The sequence below is a fragment of the Danio rerio genome, chromosome 13 (genome assembly GCF_049306965.1).
Source record: "Danio rerio strain Tuebingen ecotype United States chromosome 13, GRCz12tu, whole genome shotgun sequence".
NCBI classification, from domain to species: Eukaryota; Metazoa; Chordata; class Actinopteri; order Cypriniformes; family Danionidae; genus Danio; species Danio rerio.
In genome coordinates this window covers 9,643,236-9,662,850 of record NC_133188.1, presented here as the reverse complement: position 1 = coordinate 9,662,850, position 19,615 = coordinate 9,643,236, and the positions used below count along the sequence as shown (strand labels likewise).

Below are 19,615 nucleotides of genomic sequence, written 5' to 3'. Positions count from 1 at the left end.
ATTCACAATAATAACCCACTCTAGCCTAAATAAGGACTGAACAGATGTGAACGCTAACAGGTAGGAATAATGATCAAATTCTTGTGGATTAAACATCTTTGTTGACATCAATTGCAGTAGATTTTATTAAGTTACAACAAAAGGTAGGAAATGGTTTTAATTGCGAACTGTACTTATTTTATGTGTGAACATGCTACATGCTAACACCATCACAGCATTCCAGTCAACTAATTTAGAGCTACTAACGTTAGTCAACAGTCCCCGCCTTCACTAAGTGAAAAATGCGAATTAAAAAGAAAAAATAACATAAATAAAATAAACAATTACAAATTAAACCGATGAATATGTAAGTCAGTGTAATTAGATCTAACGTTTATTACTGTATGTCACACAGGCTAGTTAGCTAGCGCTAATTAGCAGTTGATGCTAATGCTAACATTGATGCAACTTAATGTAACTGTAATGTAATTAATGTTATATTAACGGTACTGTAACGTTAAACTAATTATTGTTTTACTTAAAAGCTCAATCAAATCTTTAATGTTAACATCAGTCAGATTGATTGCTAATTCTGTTAATATTACATTTGTTTACCTTAATATTACACTAGATAACCTTATAGGAACTATACAGGGAGAGGAATTATTTAGTTTTATATTACAGAACTCGATATTTCTTTTCTATATTTTTGTTAGGCCACAGTTTAAAATGCCATTCTGCAGGCTGAAATGGCATATTTAACACAATTAACCACGGCTTTACTACAATAATACAGTCAGGTTCATTTTGTGTTGATAAATGTAAGCTTACTTTAGTAAAACTATGTTTTTGTCTTATTGGCTAAATGGGCTCATGAAAGTGTTTCACATAGAAATGAATAAATAATAATTAATAATAGTAATTCCTTACATTTATATAGCAATTTTTCTGCACACTCAAAGTGCTTTACATATTGGGGGTAAAATGTTTCCCGAAAGACATTTTGAAATGGAAACAATATTTTTCTTTCCCATTTATATCTTTCCCTCTGACCTAGTTTGGTGGCTTCTGAAAATAGTTATAAAGAGAAAGGCAAATGCACTGAACATTCTTATATTAAGCAATGTGCTAACCTATTCATTAATTAAAATCAATTCACCAGGGCCGGCCCAAGCCTTCAGGGGCCCCTAAGCAGGATTTTATTTGGGGCCCCTTTGGTGCAAACAATATGATAAATTATCATCAATCCTTGATAATTCGCACACTATAAATTTAAAACACACATTATTGATTATGTTCGCTGTAGCTGTGTTGCTTACATCATAAAATATATGTTTTAAGACAATTCTAAATATTATTCTGCAGAAACAACTTCCTATTGATCCAACTTTTTATATGACTATTTGCCAAAAATCTAAATAACACAAAACATTAATATGGGCTGGCAGAAACAAAAGCAGCTGGAAGTAGACAATAACATACTTATTTTTATTATTATTCAGGCACAAGACGCTGCCAAACAGTCAAACATAGTGACAATAAAGATAATTTCTTTTTTAATTGGATATAAATGTTAATACTGAAAAAAAACCATATTGTATTTTGTAGTTCAAATAACTTAAAACATCTATTTAAATTAAAATCAAACTAAATCAGGAAGCATTTTCTAGACATACTCGCATATAAATCAAATTAATAAATATGTACAAAAAATTTTCAGTTCTCAGAAATAATTCTAAATTAAGGGATTTTTTTTTTGTAAAACAAATTAATCTGCCAATGAGATAAGTAAAATAATCTTATTTAAAACATAAAACAATCTTTTTTTTAATTTACCCTAATTGTCAGATTATTTTTTTAATGAAAAATTCACATAATTTTGACTAAAAATCTTTCTAGAAAATGTTTATTGGTTTAAGAATTTTTAGATATTTGGACTACAAAATCACACAAAAACTATAAGAAAGAAAATATTTTTGCAGTGTATTACCAACTCTAAATTGTATAAATCAGAAGCTTATTTTTTTTAATCGCCAAGTTCATGAAAAAGCATTTTGCTGCTGTTCCGGGCACTGCTGCTTCAATCACGATATCAAAGATTCTGCGATATATTGACAGATCACAAGAAAACCAGCCACAATATATCACAATTTTGGTAAATGAAGGGGGAAAATGCATCAAAAATTTATGATGAATTTCTTTTATAAACACGCATTTATAGAATTGCAACAATGTAAAACAAGTGCTCATCTGTCAAACAAGCTTAAAAATGCTGATGTGCAGAGAGCAGTTTATGACTGAAGAGAGCACATCTCTATCACAGCAGCAAAATCTCAATTTAGTGGAATATGCATTTAAGAATAAAACGGCCAAAATAGTAATTTATTGCAGTTTATATACACTTATTACAACTTGACCAACTAATTTTATGTAAACATGGAAACATTTTATGCTTAGCCCTGGTTTATTTTTAATTAAAAAAATATGTATTCCCACTATTTTTTCAACTGATCAGAATGCTCTGAGAGGTGAGCACAGACTCCTCTGAGCATGTATGTTTTCAACAGTGGAGAACATTAGTTATTTACTCACATATTTAAGTTTTTTAATTCCCCTAAAATTTTTTGCCAAAATACCATCTACAAGATTTTGACAAGGTCTGTAAGAGTGAAATAAACGCAAGGCCTTTCTAATTAAATGTTCATGTTCAAATGTTCAAGAAATAACACTATAAATGGGCATATATTTTGTTCCACCACTAATCCACAAATTAACAAACTAAAACGAAAGTCACACAATAATTTCAAGCACTCTTGGGGGCCCCCTGGTGGCCACGGGGCCCTAAGCAGCCGCTTAGTTCGCTTATGCCTTGGGCCGGCTCTGCAATTCACAGTTAAATACTCATTCAAATGATCAAATAATTATATTTAATAAAAAAAATTATGAGAAACAAGATGATGAGAAAAGGATAAACGTTGGTCCATGATGAGACGGATTGGAAAGCAGAAATCCGAATCCTTCAGGCACGACCATTTTAATTTCTCCGCTGGCCAAAAGTTAGTGTAGAGCTGCAGTCTCAGCGGTGAAGGCTGGAAGCTGGCCTCAGCGAAGACTAGTCTGTCCCTGGTTGGTCACTGGAATCAGTCTCATGCTCTCCACTCCCCCATGACCACCAGCACAGCAGCAGCTCAGGATACGGCCTGGTCCTGGATATGGACACCTTGGGATCATCTCGTCGCTGGTCTTGGATCCAATCAGTGACTCCGGATAATCTAAAGACCTCGGAATGAGTATCCCCAGGTGGAAATGGAGAAAAAAAAAGAGAATAATTACCGTAGCTGCTGTTCATAATAAACAAGATGTGGAAACTTGTGTGGAAACCGGCTAAGTGATGCACTGAGTGTATGCTTTACTAAACAGATAGGTCTTTAATCTTGTTTTGAACTGAGAGTGTGTCTGAGCCTCGGATGTTATCAGGAAGGCTATTCCAGAGTGTAGGAGCCATAAAGGAGAAGGCTCGACCTCCTTTTCTTGACTTTGCTATTCTAGATACTACCAGAAGCCCTGAGTTTTGAGATCTTAAAGAGCGAGTTGGATTGTAGCGAGACAGAAGGTTGGTTAGATAAACAGGAGCTAGATTATTTAGAGCTTTATAGGTGAGAAGTAATATTTTAAATTCATACAAAACTTAACAGGCAGCCAGTGTAAGGAGGATAAAATTGGGGTGAAATGATCATATTTTCTAGACCTGGTAAGAACTCTGGCAGGTGCATTTTGTACTAATTGAAGTTTGTTAATAGAGGATGCTGGGCAGCCAGCAAATAGAGCATTACAGTAATCCAGCCTAGAAGTCATAAAAGCATGGACTAGCTTTTCTGCATCCAAGATGGATAGCATACTTCGTAATTTAGCGATATTTCTCAGATGAAAGAAGGCAGTTTTTGTGACGTGGGATATATGATTTTCAAAATTTAAATTGCTGTCTAATATGACACCCAGATCTTTTATAGTAGAGCTAACGCTAACTTTGTGTCCCTCTAATTGTAGATTGAAATGCGAGATCTGCTGTGTACAGGATTTAGGTCCAATAAGTAATAATTCTGTTTTGTCTGAGTTTAATAGAAGAAAATTGTTGGTCATCCAGTCTTTAACATCTCTAATACACTCAGTTAGCTTAGACAGTTCAGACATCTCATCAGGTTTAGTTGAAATATATAATTGAGTATCATCTGCATAGCAGTGAAAGCTTATCCCATGTCTTCTAATAATGTCTCCCAGTGGTAGCATGTAAATTGTAAACAGCAAAGGGCCTAAAACTGATCCTTGAGGCACCTCATACTTTACAGGGCTGACTTGTGAAGGCTGTCCATTAATATTCACAAACTGGTAACGGTCAGTTAAGTATGACTTAAACCATTGTAGAGCTTGTCCCTGGACATCTGTAGACTTTAAGCGATTTATAAGGATATTGTGGTCAATGGTGTCAAATGCCGCACTAAGATCGAGTAGAGCTAATAGAGAGATGCACTCTTGGTCAGCAGCTAAGAGTAAATCATTGGTTGTTTTCACTAATGCGGTTTCTGTACTGTGATGAGCCCTGAAACCTGACTGAAACACTTCAAAAATATTGTTCGTCTGCAGAAAGGAGCATAATTGAGTAGAAACAACTTTTTCTAGTATTTTAGACAGAAATGGAAGATTTGAAATAGGCCTATAGTTAGCTAAGTTGTTGGGGTCCAGTTGCGGTTTCTTAATAAGAGGCTTAATAACAGCTAGCTTGTAAGAGTTTGGAACATGGCCTATAGATAAAGAAGAGTTGTTAATGTTAAGAAGAGGTTCTCCTATAGCAGGTAGCAATTCTTTCAGTAATTTTGTTGGAATTGAGTCCAGCATACACGTACTGTAGCTGCTTTAGAGCTATTTATGATTTTATCTAGCTCTTCCTGTTCTATGATTTTGAAGCACTGTAGGTTATTATGATTCAGTGAAATATTTACAGGATTTGGAGTATAAGCCGGTGCAGAAAGTTTAATATCTCCTATTTTCTGTCTAAAGCCTTCTATTTTAAAACTTTCTCCAAGACTTATTTTTCCTGTTAATATAAATAATCAGTGGAGAAATGCATTTAGTTTTGCATTAAATTGGTTCATTTCGACCTGAAAGGAGGAGTTAATTGCTGTTTCTGAATCATGTAGCGCTGTGTCTGTTAGATCAGATGATCGCATTCACAACACTGGAACTGAGTGGATTACTACCTGCTCTTCACACACAAAGTAGGCCTACCTGAAATGTAAAACTAGAAAAGGCTCAATAATACATTGGACAGATCCTTAACACACTGATTTCTTCCCTTTTTACTGCTGTTTTGGATTGGAAGTGTCTGCAGATAGCGGAGGACTGCGCTCTGTCTCAGTGATGCATCAAGCACTTCATTCACACACCGGCTGATGTGACGTGTGCCGCTCTGTAAAATTATCCGACTGAGTTTATTCTTCCTAGGGGAATACTTTTAGGATAGTTTGTAAGCCTGGCTCATTGTGGTCAAAGTTATTGATTAAATTAATAAAAGTGAAACTGATAGGCACAATATTGATTGTCATTAACAGAAAATTATTTAGCCTCATATAGGTTACTCTGAAACTGTGAATATTTGACTGTAATTTTATTTATATCAATAGTTTATTTAACAGACCAGTTTGTGTTTTGATTAGGGTCAATAGTGGTTGGCTGTTGCAGAGTTCAAAGAAAAATCTTACTATTAAAAAGGAAACATAAGCCGGACCACATCAGATCAATGTCATAACAAATGCTCAAATAATGTAGCCTGGTTTACAGCAAGCATCATGTTTTCAGTTAGATTGTGTCGCCTGTCATATACAGTAGGCCTATAGGTCTTTTATTGTTACTAAGCAAGATATATTTTTTGAGTTTATATCACCATAGAAACTATATTATGCTTAAAAGAAAAATCGGCACAGTATCGGATCGGATCTGTATTAGTCGACACAATTTTGGGATCGAAATCAAATCGTTTATAAAAAATGGTATCGGTGCATTCCTATTTTCAATGAGTCATAGTTTTATATGGTAAGAGCAAGGACTCATTTTATTTTATTAATTTACATTTTTAGTAAAATGTCTCTATCAAATGAGTAATTTCTTTTTGAACTTTGTTCATTTAAGAATTGAGCTTAACGAATCAAAAATGTATCACGGTTAGTACATTAAAAGTGTGAGGTCAATATGATTTTTAATGTTTTTTTTAATGGCTCTACATTAACTTTTTTAACATTAACATTACCAGCCTATATGGCTAGTAGTTTTTCAACTTTACTAGCCACTCGCCATTTTCACTTTTGTTATTGGGAAAATATATTTGCAAAATGACTTAGTGGTTTCATGGTGTTGCTTTGTAATTGGTTATTATTTCAGGGCTCAAAATTAAGGTTGTACCAATTTTTTCTCTGGCCACACTGGAAAATAAATAAATAAATAAATAAATAAATAAATAAATATTTCTTAGCCAAAAAAAATCATCTTGTCATGTAGCCTGTCTAAAACTATGCAAAGCAGTCTGTCCTAGCTAAAGGTCTCAGATCAGCAGTTAACATTGCATAAAAGTTAATCTAGTAAATCAATATTACTGAAAAGAATGATAATTAAATCATATTAACAAAAAGAAAGCAGGTGAAAAACATACCGTGTGCAATAATGAAAGGATGATCAAATGCACACAGTTAACGTTACGCCCATTAATAATCTGTTTAAAGATTGTTTAAAGCTAAAGCTGCAACTGCTGCTGCATACATAAAATACCTTCTTTTTAAAAAATCTCAAGCTCTTGAAAATGGTGGATGTGTATCGCTTTTTTTCCAGTCTATTTCAAACAGAACCGATAGCACCATTGTGTTTCCAGTCAAGGTTGCTTCACGCAAGGAAATGGGATCGTGCATGCTTTTTAAAACTTGCGCGCATCACATAACATTCTGTATTCATCTGCTTTCTTTTGCTTGCGTGAACACAGTTGTTTTTGTCAGTCGGGCTGCTTCTCATTTCTAGAGGTTCATCCTTATTGTCGAACCCTTCTTTTAAAAAAAATACAATTTAAAAATGATTTTCGACCAGCCAAAATGGCTAGTGGGAGTGGCTGTCTAATCCGCCACAGCTAAAGTCTACCTGCGGTTGGTGGGTGTCAATGTCAAGCCCTGGTGTTAACCCATTAATCTGTTTATAGTGTATTTAGACTACATACACACTGTAATATTTCAGGAGTAACAGCCGCATACAAATATGGAAATAAACTCGAAATTGTGATAACCTTAGTGACATTTGGTTTTGTATCCTCAGATTTTTAAACAGTAATATTACAGCAACTAAAGAATAATTATTGTCAACATTTTTAGTTAAACAAACAGCAGGGCTCGAAATTGCGACCATTTCGGTCGCTTATGTGCCCGCAATTTTAACTATGCGACCTCAAAATATATTTTGAAAACATTTTTGCGACCAGTTTTTACTGCAAAATGTTCACCACATGCACGGCTTTGGGAGACATTCACGCAGAATGCATCTCTGCACTTGAAATGCGAAACGTAGTGCTCAGGAATGGTTTACAACAGTTGTCATAACTTGCTGCAGTAAACAAAGCCAAGTCCGTAATACTTGTCCCGCCTTTGAGCTCTTCTTATTGGGCCATTGCTCTAGAACAGAGCGTAAATGGATTGGTTAATATCAGCTGTCAATCACTCAGTCGATGCCTTCTAGCTTGGGATGACAGGGAGAGCTACTATTGCGAAAAATTATAAAGCGCTGAATATGAGAATTAAGATTACACTGACAGATGTTTTTTTAGAAACTGTCATCTAAAGTTACAAATAATGACACATCTAAGTAGTGATCATGTGCTGAATGTCAATCACACATCTACACTTTTCAAAGAGTGGATAAAAGACTTCCATTGGCTTCAAGTCCGCTATGAAAAGTCTGTGGGATGGAATTTACAGGTAACTGTTTGCCACATCTAGCACGAGAGCTTCTGTTTTATCCTTCATATAATCGCCAGATGCCCGCCGTGCAAGTGGCAGCTATATGTAAAATGTAACACCACGTACACCATGGCAAACGGGCTTGCACCGAGAAAACTATTATCGCTACTCATGAAGACCGGTATAGCTATTAACATGATGTATGCATATAATAGGGTACAGTACATGTCAAAAGCATCAGTGCAATATCAGACACCACCCGTGAGAACAGCACAGCGGTCTGTGTATGCTTTGGTCAATCAGTTATATTATAAAATCTATTTTCTTGTGATAACGGGATTTCGTTGAGACATTTTCCTCATGCATGCATATATATATATATATATATATATTTTGCTTTTTAGTTTGATTAGTGTTCATTTCAAATGCAATAAATCTGTTTGTATAAAACTTGTAGTAACGTTGCTTATAATTGGTGGGTGCGACTAAATTTTGTCTGATGCGCCTACATTTTTTAAGTTAGGAGCACCGGTGCTATCAAAAAAAGGTTAATTTTTGAGCCTTGAACAGTAACAGAGGAGGCTTTTATGTTTGGAAAGCCATTTTTGCTATTAATTTTTCAGTTTTCTTTTACCACAGTTCTAGTACATGACCATATAGTCTTACATACTGTCATTGTGTTCTCTGTCTTGTCCCAGAATCCTCTACCAACGTTGCGTCTTGGCAAGTCATCTGATGTGCGTCAAGGTGAATTTGTGGTTGTCATGGGGAGCCCCTTTTCTCTTAAAAACACCATCACATCTGGAATCATCAGCTCTGCTCAGAGAGGCAGTAAAGAACTGGGTCTCTCCAACTCCAACATGGACTACATCCAGACGGACGCTACCATAGATGTAAGAGCACTGGAAACTGGGTGTTGTTGCATGCAAAAAAAAGTATGTCATCATTTAATGAATTGCATTCCATCACTCAATCACAATTCTGCTTTACAGTTTGGAAATTCAGGAGGGCCTCTCATAAACCTGGTGAGTCGCTGACATTTGCTCAAAAAACTGCTTCTGCCTTTTGATATAAAGGGTCACGAAACACTAAAACACATTTTTCAGATGTTGACAGTCATATATGTGTCCCACGCTGCTAAAAACACTATTAGGACACATATATTTCACAGTAAAAGTGAAAATTGGTTGTTTTTGCGTTATTTCGAACAAATTCGTTCTTCCGGTTTGAAAAGAAATTTTGAAGCTACGTCAAGACCATGAGCTCCTTGTGTAAATTCCAGCATGGAGACTGGCTGTCTGTACCGGCAGGTACAATGTGACTTCTTTGAGCTTTCATCATTAATTCAAGAGAACGACGAACTAATCAGCGCGCTCTATTGTAAATGAGGTGCAACTTTATTAATATGCATGATAGCTTCAAAAACTACCTGTTTCAAAACACGGAAGAAGTGTTAGAAGAGATGCTACGGCTAACGGAACAGCTGGAAACCAGACTAAACGACCAAGAAGGGCGAGCCAGACGATCTAACATAAGGATTTACGGGGTACCAGAAAAAGCTGAGGAAAACTTTTCAGAAATGATTCCCTTCCTGGAGGACTTATTGAAATCTACCCTAGTTCTGACTGATGCTACTCCGGGGGACCTCCAAATTGAACGGGCTCACAGAGCGCTAGCACCTATTCCATTACCCACCGCCAAACCCCGCTCGATCATCGTCAAGTTTCTTAACTACAGAACAAAAGAACTGGTCATCAAAACTGCCTGGGCGAAGAAGGCGATCGAATGGAAAGGCAACAGAATTTTTTTTGACCATGATTATGCCCCTGATGTGTTGTGGAAACGGAGGGAATACCAAGAAACCAAAAGGATGCTGAAGGATCATGACATCAAATTCCAAATGCGTTTCCTAGCCAGGTTAAAGGTGTTCTACACTGAAGGCACACTTCTCTACAACTCCGCGGAAGAGGCATCGACTGATATGGAGAAAAGAGGTTTCCCGATAACCACACACAGCTCGCCCAACTCACTGATTGAGCTCGTTCAGCGACTGACGTGGAGAAAATCCGGCAAAAAGCATGGTACATCTACTCGTTCAATCCCCTCATATAAAGAAAAACTTCTTGCATTTAAGCGTCCACAAATAGTCTATTAAGGAATAAAAAATGGGCTTAATGAGGGCCAAAATCACTTGAAGGTACTCTTTAGTCCCGTTTTAAGTTGGACGCTTTTATCGTCTTTTGTTAATTTTATTGCTTTGTATTATATACTTTTCTTCCCGACTCGGAAAATACTTGATTTCTTTAAAGTGCAAATTGCTACGAATGGAAAAGACGAACTGTTACTGAGTCTAAATGACTTGTGCATGGGCCCTTGGTAGGAGGCAAGTACAAGAGGATTCTCCCATGGAGCACATTTATCATCTCTGCTCACTTAAGGGTCGATATGTTGCGACCTCATATGTGGAAGTCGTGTTTCACTTTTCATTTACAATGACTTTCTTTCTGTTCAAAGTTTAGTATGTTCTTTGTTTTTCGTTGAGTTCATGTTCATAACCACTTCAAAAGGGGGCGTTACCTGATCACTGTTACACGAGCTTAATAACAAGAGATAAAAAATATCTGGAAATATGTGAATCAATCAGAAAATGCATAATCACATAAAGGTAGCATCATACAATGTTAATGGCTTACTTAGTCCAATAAAAAGAAGCAAGATTCTGACTAAACTTAAAAAAGAGAAAATTGAAATTGCTTTACTTCAAGAAACCCATCTTAATGTAACGGAGCACAACAAATTGAATCGAATGGGCTTCAAATACATTTTTTCATCCTCGTATGGATCTGGACATAGGAGAGGGGTTGCAGTCTTAATTTCTAACAAAATTACTTACGAACATCTTACTGAAATAAGGGACAGAGAGGGAAGATATATAATGATTAAAGGCAGAGTAGAGGGCACCCTAGTCACTATACTTAGTATATACGCCCCTCCAGGTAGTAAATGCTCTTTTTTTTAAGACCTTGATAGATTTAATAGCATCAGAATCACAGGGTATCCTTGTTTGTGGTGGAGATTTAAATGTTTTATTAGACCCTAAATTAGATTCCTCACATTGTACCACCCAGCCAACAAACTCCTTAAGAAAACAAATTAATACAATGTTAAAAGAAATGGGTTTAATTGATGTATGGAGAAACTTTCATCCAGGACAAAGAGATTATACATTTTACTCACATCCACATGCATCCTATTCAAGAATTGATTATTTTCTGGTATTTGAAAAAGACAAGTTTAGAATAAAAAATTGTAACATAGGACTAATTGACATATCAGACCATGCTTTAATATCACTCTACCTAAATTTGGAAAATAAACCAAAAAACACTCACTGGAGATTAAACTCTGGCATACTGAACAATATTGCTATTAGGGACAAAATTATAGTTGAAATAAGACATTATATTGAGCAGAATGATAATGGATTAGTTTCCCCAACTATTTTATGGGATGCGTGTAAAGCTGTTCTTAGGGGTAAGATCATTGCTACTACATCTCAACTAAAGAGATGTAGGCTTGAAAAGCTTAACACACTTAACAAAAATTTAAATAGATTAGAAATGGAGAATAAGAAAAGCCCTAACAAAAATTTATCCCAGGAAATTAAGAAAATTAAAACAGAGATAGACTACCTTTATACCCAGGAAATAGAGAAAAAACTTGTGTTTTTAAAACAAAAATATTATGAGACGGGTGGCAAAGCAATGAAGCTATTGGCTAGAAAGTTGCGCAAGCAACAGGCCGATACAACAATACAGAAAATACAAGACCCTACCTCAAAACAGCTATTTTATAAATCAGAAGATATTCAAAGAGTTTTTGAAAACTATTATAAAAATTTGTATACCCAAAAACAAAAAGTAGATCATGGAAAAATCAACTCTTTTCTTGCTTCTCTAAATCTACCGTTAATTAGCAATAACTGGAATGCTGAACTATCCGCAGATATAACAGAGGAGGAAATAAATAAAGCGATATCCAAGCTTAAAACAAACAAATCACCTGGTCCATACGGATTCTCCTCTGAATGTTACAAGATGTTTAGACAACAGCTTGTTCCCATTCTATTGCCGGCTTTTAATCATGTTTTACATGGAGGAGAATTACTGCCCTCTTGGCGAGAAGCTACTATTTCGGCAATCCCAAAAGAAGGGAAAAATAAAGAAGAGTGTACATCTTACAGACCTATATCGGTACTAAATATAGACTATAAACTTTTTACTTCAGTCCTAGCTAAAAGACTTGAACTACTAATGCCGGAATTAATTAATTCTGATCAAACCGGATTTATTTGCGGCAGGCAAACACAGGACAATGTTAGATGAACTCTTCAAATCATCAGTCATATTCACGACTCTAAGGTGCCAGCTGTTCTTCTAAGTCTTGATGCAGAAAAAGCCTTTGATTCAGTCAATTGGTCTTTTCTTAAGTGTATCCTCACGCGGTTTAATTTCCATGAAAAATTTATCAGGGTTATCCAAAACATATATTCTTGTCCTATTGCAAGAATCAAAATAAATGGTAATCTCTCAGAAACCATCACATTAGAGAGGGGCACAAGACAGGGGTGCCCCCTGTCCTCTTTGCTTTTTGCATTATTCATTGAACCCCTGGCACAGTGGATCAGGCAAAATACAAAGATAAAAGGTATTAACATTAAGGATGATGTACATAATATTTGCGGATGATATTCTAACGTATCTGAGGGACCCAAATGAATCATTGCCTGAATTGTGGAATACATTACATACCTTTGGGTCTATGTCAGGATTTAATTTGAATATTAAAAAAACACAAGTATTAACCTTTAATTATAACCCTCCAAACGATATTAAAAATGAGTATCCTATAAAATGGGATTCTAAATGTATTAAATATTTAGGAATAAATATTCCCAGGGATATGACCAATTTAGAAATGCTTAATTATGGTCCCATTAATAAGACAATAAAATTAGATATTGCAAGATGGAATCTTCTACCATTTTTTAACATGAAATCTAGAATAGACTCAATCAAACAAAACATACTTCCAAGACTGCTTTACTTATTTCAGTCTTTACCTGTTCCCCTTGCGAAAAAACAATTTTCGGAATGGGACAGACTGATCTCTAGATTTATATGGCAGGGCAGGAAACCAAGGGTAAAATTTAAAACCCTGCAATTGGGTAAAGAAGAAGGAGGGGTTGCCCTTCCATGTTTGCAAAAATATTTCTGGGCAGCACAACTGAGATGGATATTCTGTTGGTGCAATCCAGAATACCATGCAAGATGGAAAGATATAGAGATTGGCTGGTATGATTAGTTCCCCATTCAAGCAACCATTGTGGATCAAAAATTAATAAAACAAGATAATCAATGGATAATCAAGGTAACCTTAAAAATTTTGTCTGAGATCATTAAGGTTTATAATCTAACAGACTCGATGAAGGTTTTGAAATGGGCTTCATACGACTCAGACTTCAAACCAAATACTTTAGATTAAAATATGGACTAGGAAAGGGATAACAACTTATTCTTCAATTATGGATAAAGGATATTTATTAGATTTCAATTCAATAAAAGAGAAATTTAATTTAGACTCCAAAGACTTCTTTAGATATCTTCAGCTCCGACAACATTTCTATCAAAACATTAAAAAAGACACTGATGGGGATACCAATAAGAGTGCTCTGGTTAAATTATTCTCCTCGGCGTATATGGCTGAACCAATGTCAAAAACAATAACTAAATCATATAAATCACTGATGGACCTACAAGGGGATTCATCTCTGTACATTAAAGAAAGATGGGAGAAAGAAAGTGGCATTATCATTTCAAATCAGGATTGGCTAAATGTATGTGAATTACAATGGGCTACTTCCCGTTCTTCATATTGGAGAGAATTTTGCTGGAGAAACATTATTCGATTTTTCCTTACCCCAAAACAGAAAATGTCATTTCATGGAAACTCAAATTGTTGGAGGCATTGCGGCTCACAGGACGCTAATCACTTCCATATATTTTGGGGATGCCCTAACATTAGAAGTTTTTGGAAAGAGATACATAATACTTTAGAATATATCTTAAATTTTTAAATTGATTTTAGCTTTGAGATACTTTACCTAGGTATGCTTTCAATGGATTCTTTGAATAGAAAAAGTAAATATATGTATAGAATTATCTTTGCTTCAAGTAAGAAAGCCATCACTAGATGCTGGTACAAACCTAGTCCACCACAAATACAAGATTTGATAGATATTTTGAAAAATATATTCATTATGGAAAAAATAACATACAATGTACACAACCAAACAGATATATTTGTCGACTTGTGGCTCAAATGGATTGAATACATTACTCCCATTCAACCAAATGTTTTTCTTTTATAGAATTTTAAGACTTATTTTTACTGGTTATATTGCCCCTATGTGTATGTATGTGTATGCATGTATATGTGTGTATGTATATATGTGTGTTGTGTATGCATATGTGTATATATAAATATATGTATATATATATATATATATATATATATATATATATATATATATATATATTTTTTTTTTTTTTTTTTTTTCTGTAAATAGTTTTGATTAGAATAATAGAAAATAAGGCAGAGGGATATGTTCTGTTGCTGTCCTGAAGAAAGTGACACAATGACGTTAATCGTATTATGTGCTTTAACATGTAAAACGGGATCATGAAATGAACATTCAAAAAGCAACTCATGTAAACACCTTAATCATATTGTTGTTTTAATCAGATTAAGGCAAATAGTTAGATTACTGATGTCCACAAAATCATTGCTTTATCTGTTAAACCGACAAGTGTAACACAAACTACTCTCTTGTCTTCATTTGGAATAAAAATTCCAAGTAACTCAACACAAGCAAAGGCAAATACAAGCGTGGTAGGAGTATTTATAGCCACAGACATGCAACCTTATTCAGTGGTAGAAAATTTTGATTTTAGGTATTTAGGGCATACTCACACTATATCCGAACCCGTGTCCAGGCCCATTTCCCGGATCGTTTGAGAAGTGTGAGTGCGCTGAATCAGGCTCAGGCACGGTTTACCTGGCCGGCCCTGGCCCGGTTGGAAGAGGTAAGCCTGAGTGTGGTTCACTTGGGCTTTGGCGCGGTACACTTGTAGTGTGAGTGCAAAACGCGCCTAAGCCTGAAACTGAAAGCAAGACATGACTCTTAAGGGACTGTTTCATATGGATTCGTTTCATATGGGCCCGGTTCAAGGCAACTGTACATAGTGTGAGTACGACCTTAATTAGCGTGCTAGAACCACGCTACGAAATCCATGTACAATAATCTGAAGGAGAAAGTTATTAGTGCACATTTAGTAGTTGACTACAGATTGCTGGACCTTAAGAGCAACACAGAGCTTCATGACTGTCATATTAAGAACGTGAATTGTTTTCAAATGTTCATCAATATTGTATTGTACTGGCCATACTCTAGCCTTATGTAATAAACTGATGTGTCATGTTTGTACTCTTCAGGATGGTGAGGTCATCGGCATTAATACCATGAAAGTGACAGCAGGTATTTCCTTCGCTATTCCCTTAGGCAGAGTCCGTCTCTTCCTAGACCGATCTGCAGACAAACAGAGTAAGAATGACCTCACAGCTGCTTGCTTTTGTCTGTGACAGCATTTTTTTTCACTGACAGATGGTTATTGGGTCTTTTTTTCAGAGTCTTGGTTTGGAGAATCGGGATGGAAAAGGCGTTACATTGGAGTGATGATGTTGACTTTGACCCCCAGGTGCCAAACACTTTTATTACAATTTTACAGGAGAGCAAAATTCATACATTATGGAATCTACAGATTTTTGTTATGTGCCACTAGATTTGGCTCTTATAAATTCAAGTCTGGAATACCTGGAAAATTGGCTTGTTCTGTTGAAAAGTGCTTAATTTATCAAGGAGAATTTGTATGCAATTTTCACGCCCGAAAAATAAAAATGTTTGTGAATTTATGCGACTATTTAATGCAAAAATACCCACACAATTTACTGTGATTCCGAAGCGGTGATTTAAATGATATGAAAAGTGGCCAATCACAGTCGACCTTGTCTAGATTTACATTGAACGTAAGGGCGGGAAAAAGGCCTTACTGTGTTGAAGAAACAGAAAAAAACAACTTAAAAACAAATGTTTTATTGGAATAATGCTTTTGGGATGTTTTCACTATAGAGATGTCCATGTTATTAGCAAGAGTAATAAAACCGCGGACACTTCCTGCCATTTCAACGATCTACACACACATTTTGCTCTCTTCTCTCTGCTCTCTTCTTCTGACTTGTCTGTCACTCTTCTGAATGTTGGTGAGGGAATGCAGGTATTGCGCAATCAATCATTTCTGCAAACGTATCGAGCTCTTTATTTTAACATGAGAGCGCAGTCATGTACATTAATCATAAAAACAGATATGCGAGCTCTTAAATAGGCTTTTTCAAATTAACTGCAAGTCCTCTCATCATCTCGTGTGTGTGTTCAGACTGTATACAATCGCGATCTCTTCGATATTAAAGTAGAAGTTATTTATCTTTGCTCCTTGACCAAATTTAGTATTTAGATTACAGACTTTTTGTTTGGCTGTATCGTCAAATGAAACTTAGATTGAGCAAAGTTGGGACTTTTTATATTTCTTTAAGACAAAAGAATTATGCTAGAAATGTTTCTGTTTGGGGTATTTGTGGGATTTATACATTATAGCTGTTTTCTGATCTGTCTTAAAGCATCACTGAATTGTACAGGCATTACAGGTCAAAGCAATCTGCTGTTACATTTATCATAATAAACAATAAGACTCTTCAAACACTGCTTTGAAAAATGTAGTGTTGTCATCTTTCATATACCTTAAACAAAGTCATTTGCTTTATTATTTTATTACTGACAGTGTACTTGTCTTTTTTGTAAAATTATTTCATTTTAAGATCAAACGTAAAATTAAATTTCTATGTGCTGTACAGCTATTTAAGAAACAAATTTGCCATATTGTAAAGACAAGAATGAGCAAATAAGAAAAATGGTGTAAAATTTGTAAATTAAAGGCTAAATTTAAATCATTTCATCATATACTTGAATTAAACCTTTCAAAGCTTAAAAATATTGTTTAAAAAATGGACAAAGTGTCTCTATGGCCTTAGAGAGTATGTGGTAGTTTTGCCAGTGCTACAGCTGCACAATTCTGGCTAAAATGAGAATCGTGATTTTTTTTGCTTAAAATAAAGATCATGATTCTCTCACGATTCTGTAGATGTAAAATAAAGCGTAATATGAGCAATTATTATTGTTTTTTCTCAAACATATGGTAAAACAACAATAATAATATTATGTGTTGGTCTACTGGTTTCTATAAATAATTTTATTCTACTCATAATAATTCTGATGTTGAATTATATTTGAGATATTTGCTTGCAGTCATTGCGAACATTATTAGATCATTTTATTCACTGGTAAAATCAACATTATGTAGGCTAGAGTAGTTATACTGATACTGTAAACATTTATTTTCATGCACAACTGTGTGTTCGCTATGAAAGAAAAAACATCAAATGCTTGTCCCAGTCATAACTCTGAAATGCGATATGATTATTTAAATGATGTGCACGCTTTCGGTTTCATTTTCACTGCTAAGTGTTGTTCATACTTTGTGCACGGCTCTCAAACGATTACTCTGTGCCACAAACTCAATATTATTTACAACTTTATTACCTGTTACTCACAGCAGGTTCTGTTCACTAAAGGAGACGCGCGTGCGTCTATCATTAAGTAGAGCGTGAGCCCGCCCTACAGCTGATAGCATGACATTACATGAAGACAAAAATGGCATTTTTGGGTGAATTATACCTTATAGATACAGTATGTGACTCTTTCAACATCATTTGGAGGTGTCCATGTCGTAGAGCAATGTATGTGAAACAATAAAAAGACTCGTGCAGCCGCCTTTTCTTCTCTCCTGAACTTGAAAATATGATTGACAGAATCGTAGAAATGCTGGATTAACATCGTCTAGAGCACAGGTGTCAAACTCAGTTCCAAAATGGCCGCAGCTCTGCACAGTTTAGTTCCAACCCTAATTAAACACACCTGATCAAACTAATTGAGTCCTTCAGACTTGTTTGAAACCTACAGGTAAGTGTGTTGGAGCAGGGTGGGAACTAAACTGTGCAGGGCTTCGGCCCTCCAGGAATTGAGTGTGACACCCCTGGTCTAGAGGGCCGAATCGAGATCGCGATCTTTTTTCGATTAATTGTGCAGCTCTAGCCAGTGCTATTGAAAAAGATTAATTGTCATGGAAGGAAAAATCGACCATGCTTCCTTTGTTAGTGCACATTTTTATATATGTAGCTTTATGATTTAAGCAATTAAACCATTCAAATAAGTTTATTATTATTTCTTAAAAAAGGGTTATAATGAAAATCTGAGCCCCCCCCCAAGATCATTTACTTTAATCATTACTATTGGACTGTGAAGAGACTTTCAACCAGCACAACTAAAATGTTTCTGAGGACAATCACCTACTGCACCTTTAATTCAATGCATTGCAAATTAACAGCATTTCCTTTTTCACACTCTATGCGACTGAAGTAGTATGAATGTTTTGTTGATGTGTTTTTGGTTGAAGCAAATGTAATATTGATTGTTATGCTGATCTATCTATCAAACTATCAGTCTATCTTTCTATGAATCTATCTATCTTATCTATTTATCAATCAATCCTTAAACCGTAAACTTTGCACTGAAGTGAGTCTTTTATCATCTTTAAATTCTCTTTTTCCCCTCCTCAGTATAATCGAAGAGCTAAGGATGCGAGACCCGTCCTTCCCTGATATTTCTCATGGAGTTCTCATCCACCGTGTGATTGTAGGATCTCCAGCCAACAGGTGTGCTGCTCTCTGAACATGATGTTATCAGCTGTTGATTAAGGCATCCTATTGATGATGTCATTTCCTGTTTTCTGTTTTGCAGAGCCGGAATGAAGCCAGGAGATGTTATTATTGAGATCAATGGGGTAAAGGTGAACACGTCAGAGGAGATATATAATGCTGTGAGAACCAGCGAAAGCTTAAATGTGGTGGTCCGCCGGGGGGCCGACCTGCTCATGCTGCACATGACCCCAGAGTCCACAGAGGGACATCAAGTCAAGTATTTAGTAAGATTAAGAAATGGTGAGTAATGAGAAGCTGTCATAGTTGGAGATGTTGTAAGAAAGGAATCATCTAAAGAGTTGAACAGTTTTAGCAAACGCTGGACATTCGTGTAGTAAACGTGTTTCTGGAAGCGTATGAAATAATGTGGATGATTCAGACTTCTGTACACTGGATAAACCTCAGTGTGTCTGCGCAAACTACACTATCAGTATTGATTTGAAGGAATATCACTGAATATTTTGTTTAGGATTGTCATGATGGCAACAAACACTCAACGACCTTAATAAAACTGGGTGCTCTTATTGTGAAAATGCTGATGTTTTGTATTGAGTCTCACATTCTCATGTTACGACGTTTGTATTTTAATACTTTTTTCTGAACAGCTCTGATTTCACAATAAACCATTGGAATATTTATGGATGATTTGCTTATGTCGCAGT

General features: G+C 35.5%; 1 protein-coding gene across 3 annotated transcripts; it reads left to right on the top strand.

The window, feature by feature from the left end:
- The first annotated feature begins 12 nt into the window (after positions 1-12).
- On the top strand, positions 13-19,598 carry si:dkey-33c12.12. 3 transcript variants are annotated; one of them, XM_073919090.1, is made up of 8 exons: positions 13-60; positions 8,663-8,711; positions 8,802-8,857; positions 8,957-8,989; positions 15,519-15,627; positions 15,712-15,781; positions 18,813-18,908; positions 18,994-19,591. In XM_073919090.1, exons 3-8 carry the CDS (start codon positions 8,825-8,827, stop codon positions 19,199-19,201), a joined length of 549 nt encoding a protein of 182 aa, XP_073775191.1. In that variant the 5' UTR covers positions 13-60; positions 8,663-8,711; positions 8,802-8,824; the 3' UTR covers positions 19,202-19,591. The 3 variants fall into 3 exon arrangements, with proteins under 3 accessions (XP_073775191.1, XP_073775190.1, NP_001082916.2); NM_001089447.2 differs by having other exon boundaries at positions 28-60; positions 8,663-8,857; positions 18,994-19,598; XM_073919089.1 differs by lacking the exon at positions 8,957-8,989 and having other exon boundaries at positions 8,663-8,857.
- The last annotated feature ends 17 nt before the right edge of the window (positions 19,599-19,615 follow it).

Excerpts from the sequence above, each read along its gene's own strand:
- si:dkey-33c12.12 (NM_001089447.2), top strand. The coding sequence starts at position 8,729 with ATGGGGAGCCCCTTTTCTCTTAAAAACACCATCACATCTGGAATCATC. Across the intron at positions 8,990-15,518 it reads GAGGGCCTCTCATAAACCTG|GATGGTGAGGTCATCGGCAT; the intron begins GTGAGTCGCTGA and ends TGTACTCTTCAG. Across the intron at positions 18,909-18,993 it reads GTAGGATCTCCAGCCAACAG|AGCCGGAATGAAGCCAGGAG; the intron begins GTGTGCTGCTCT and ends TCTGTTTTGCAG.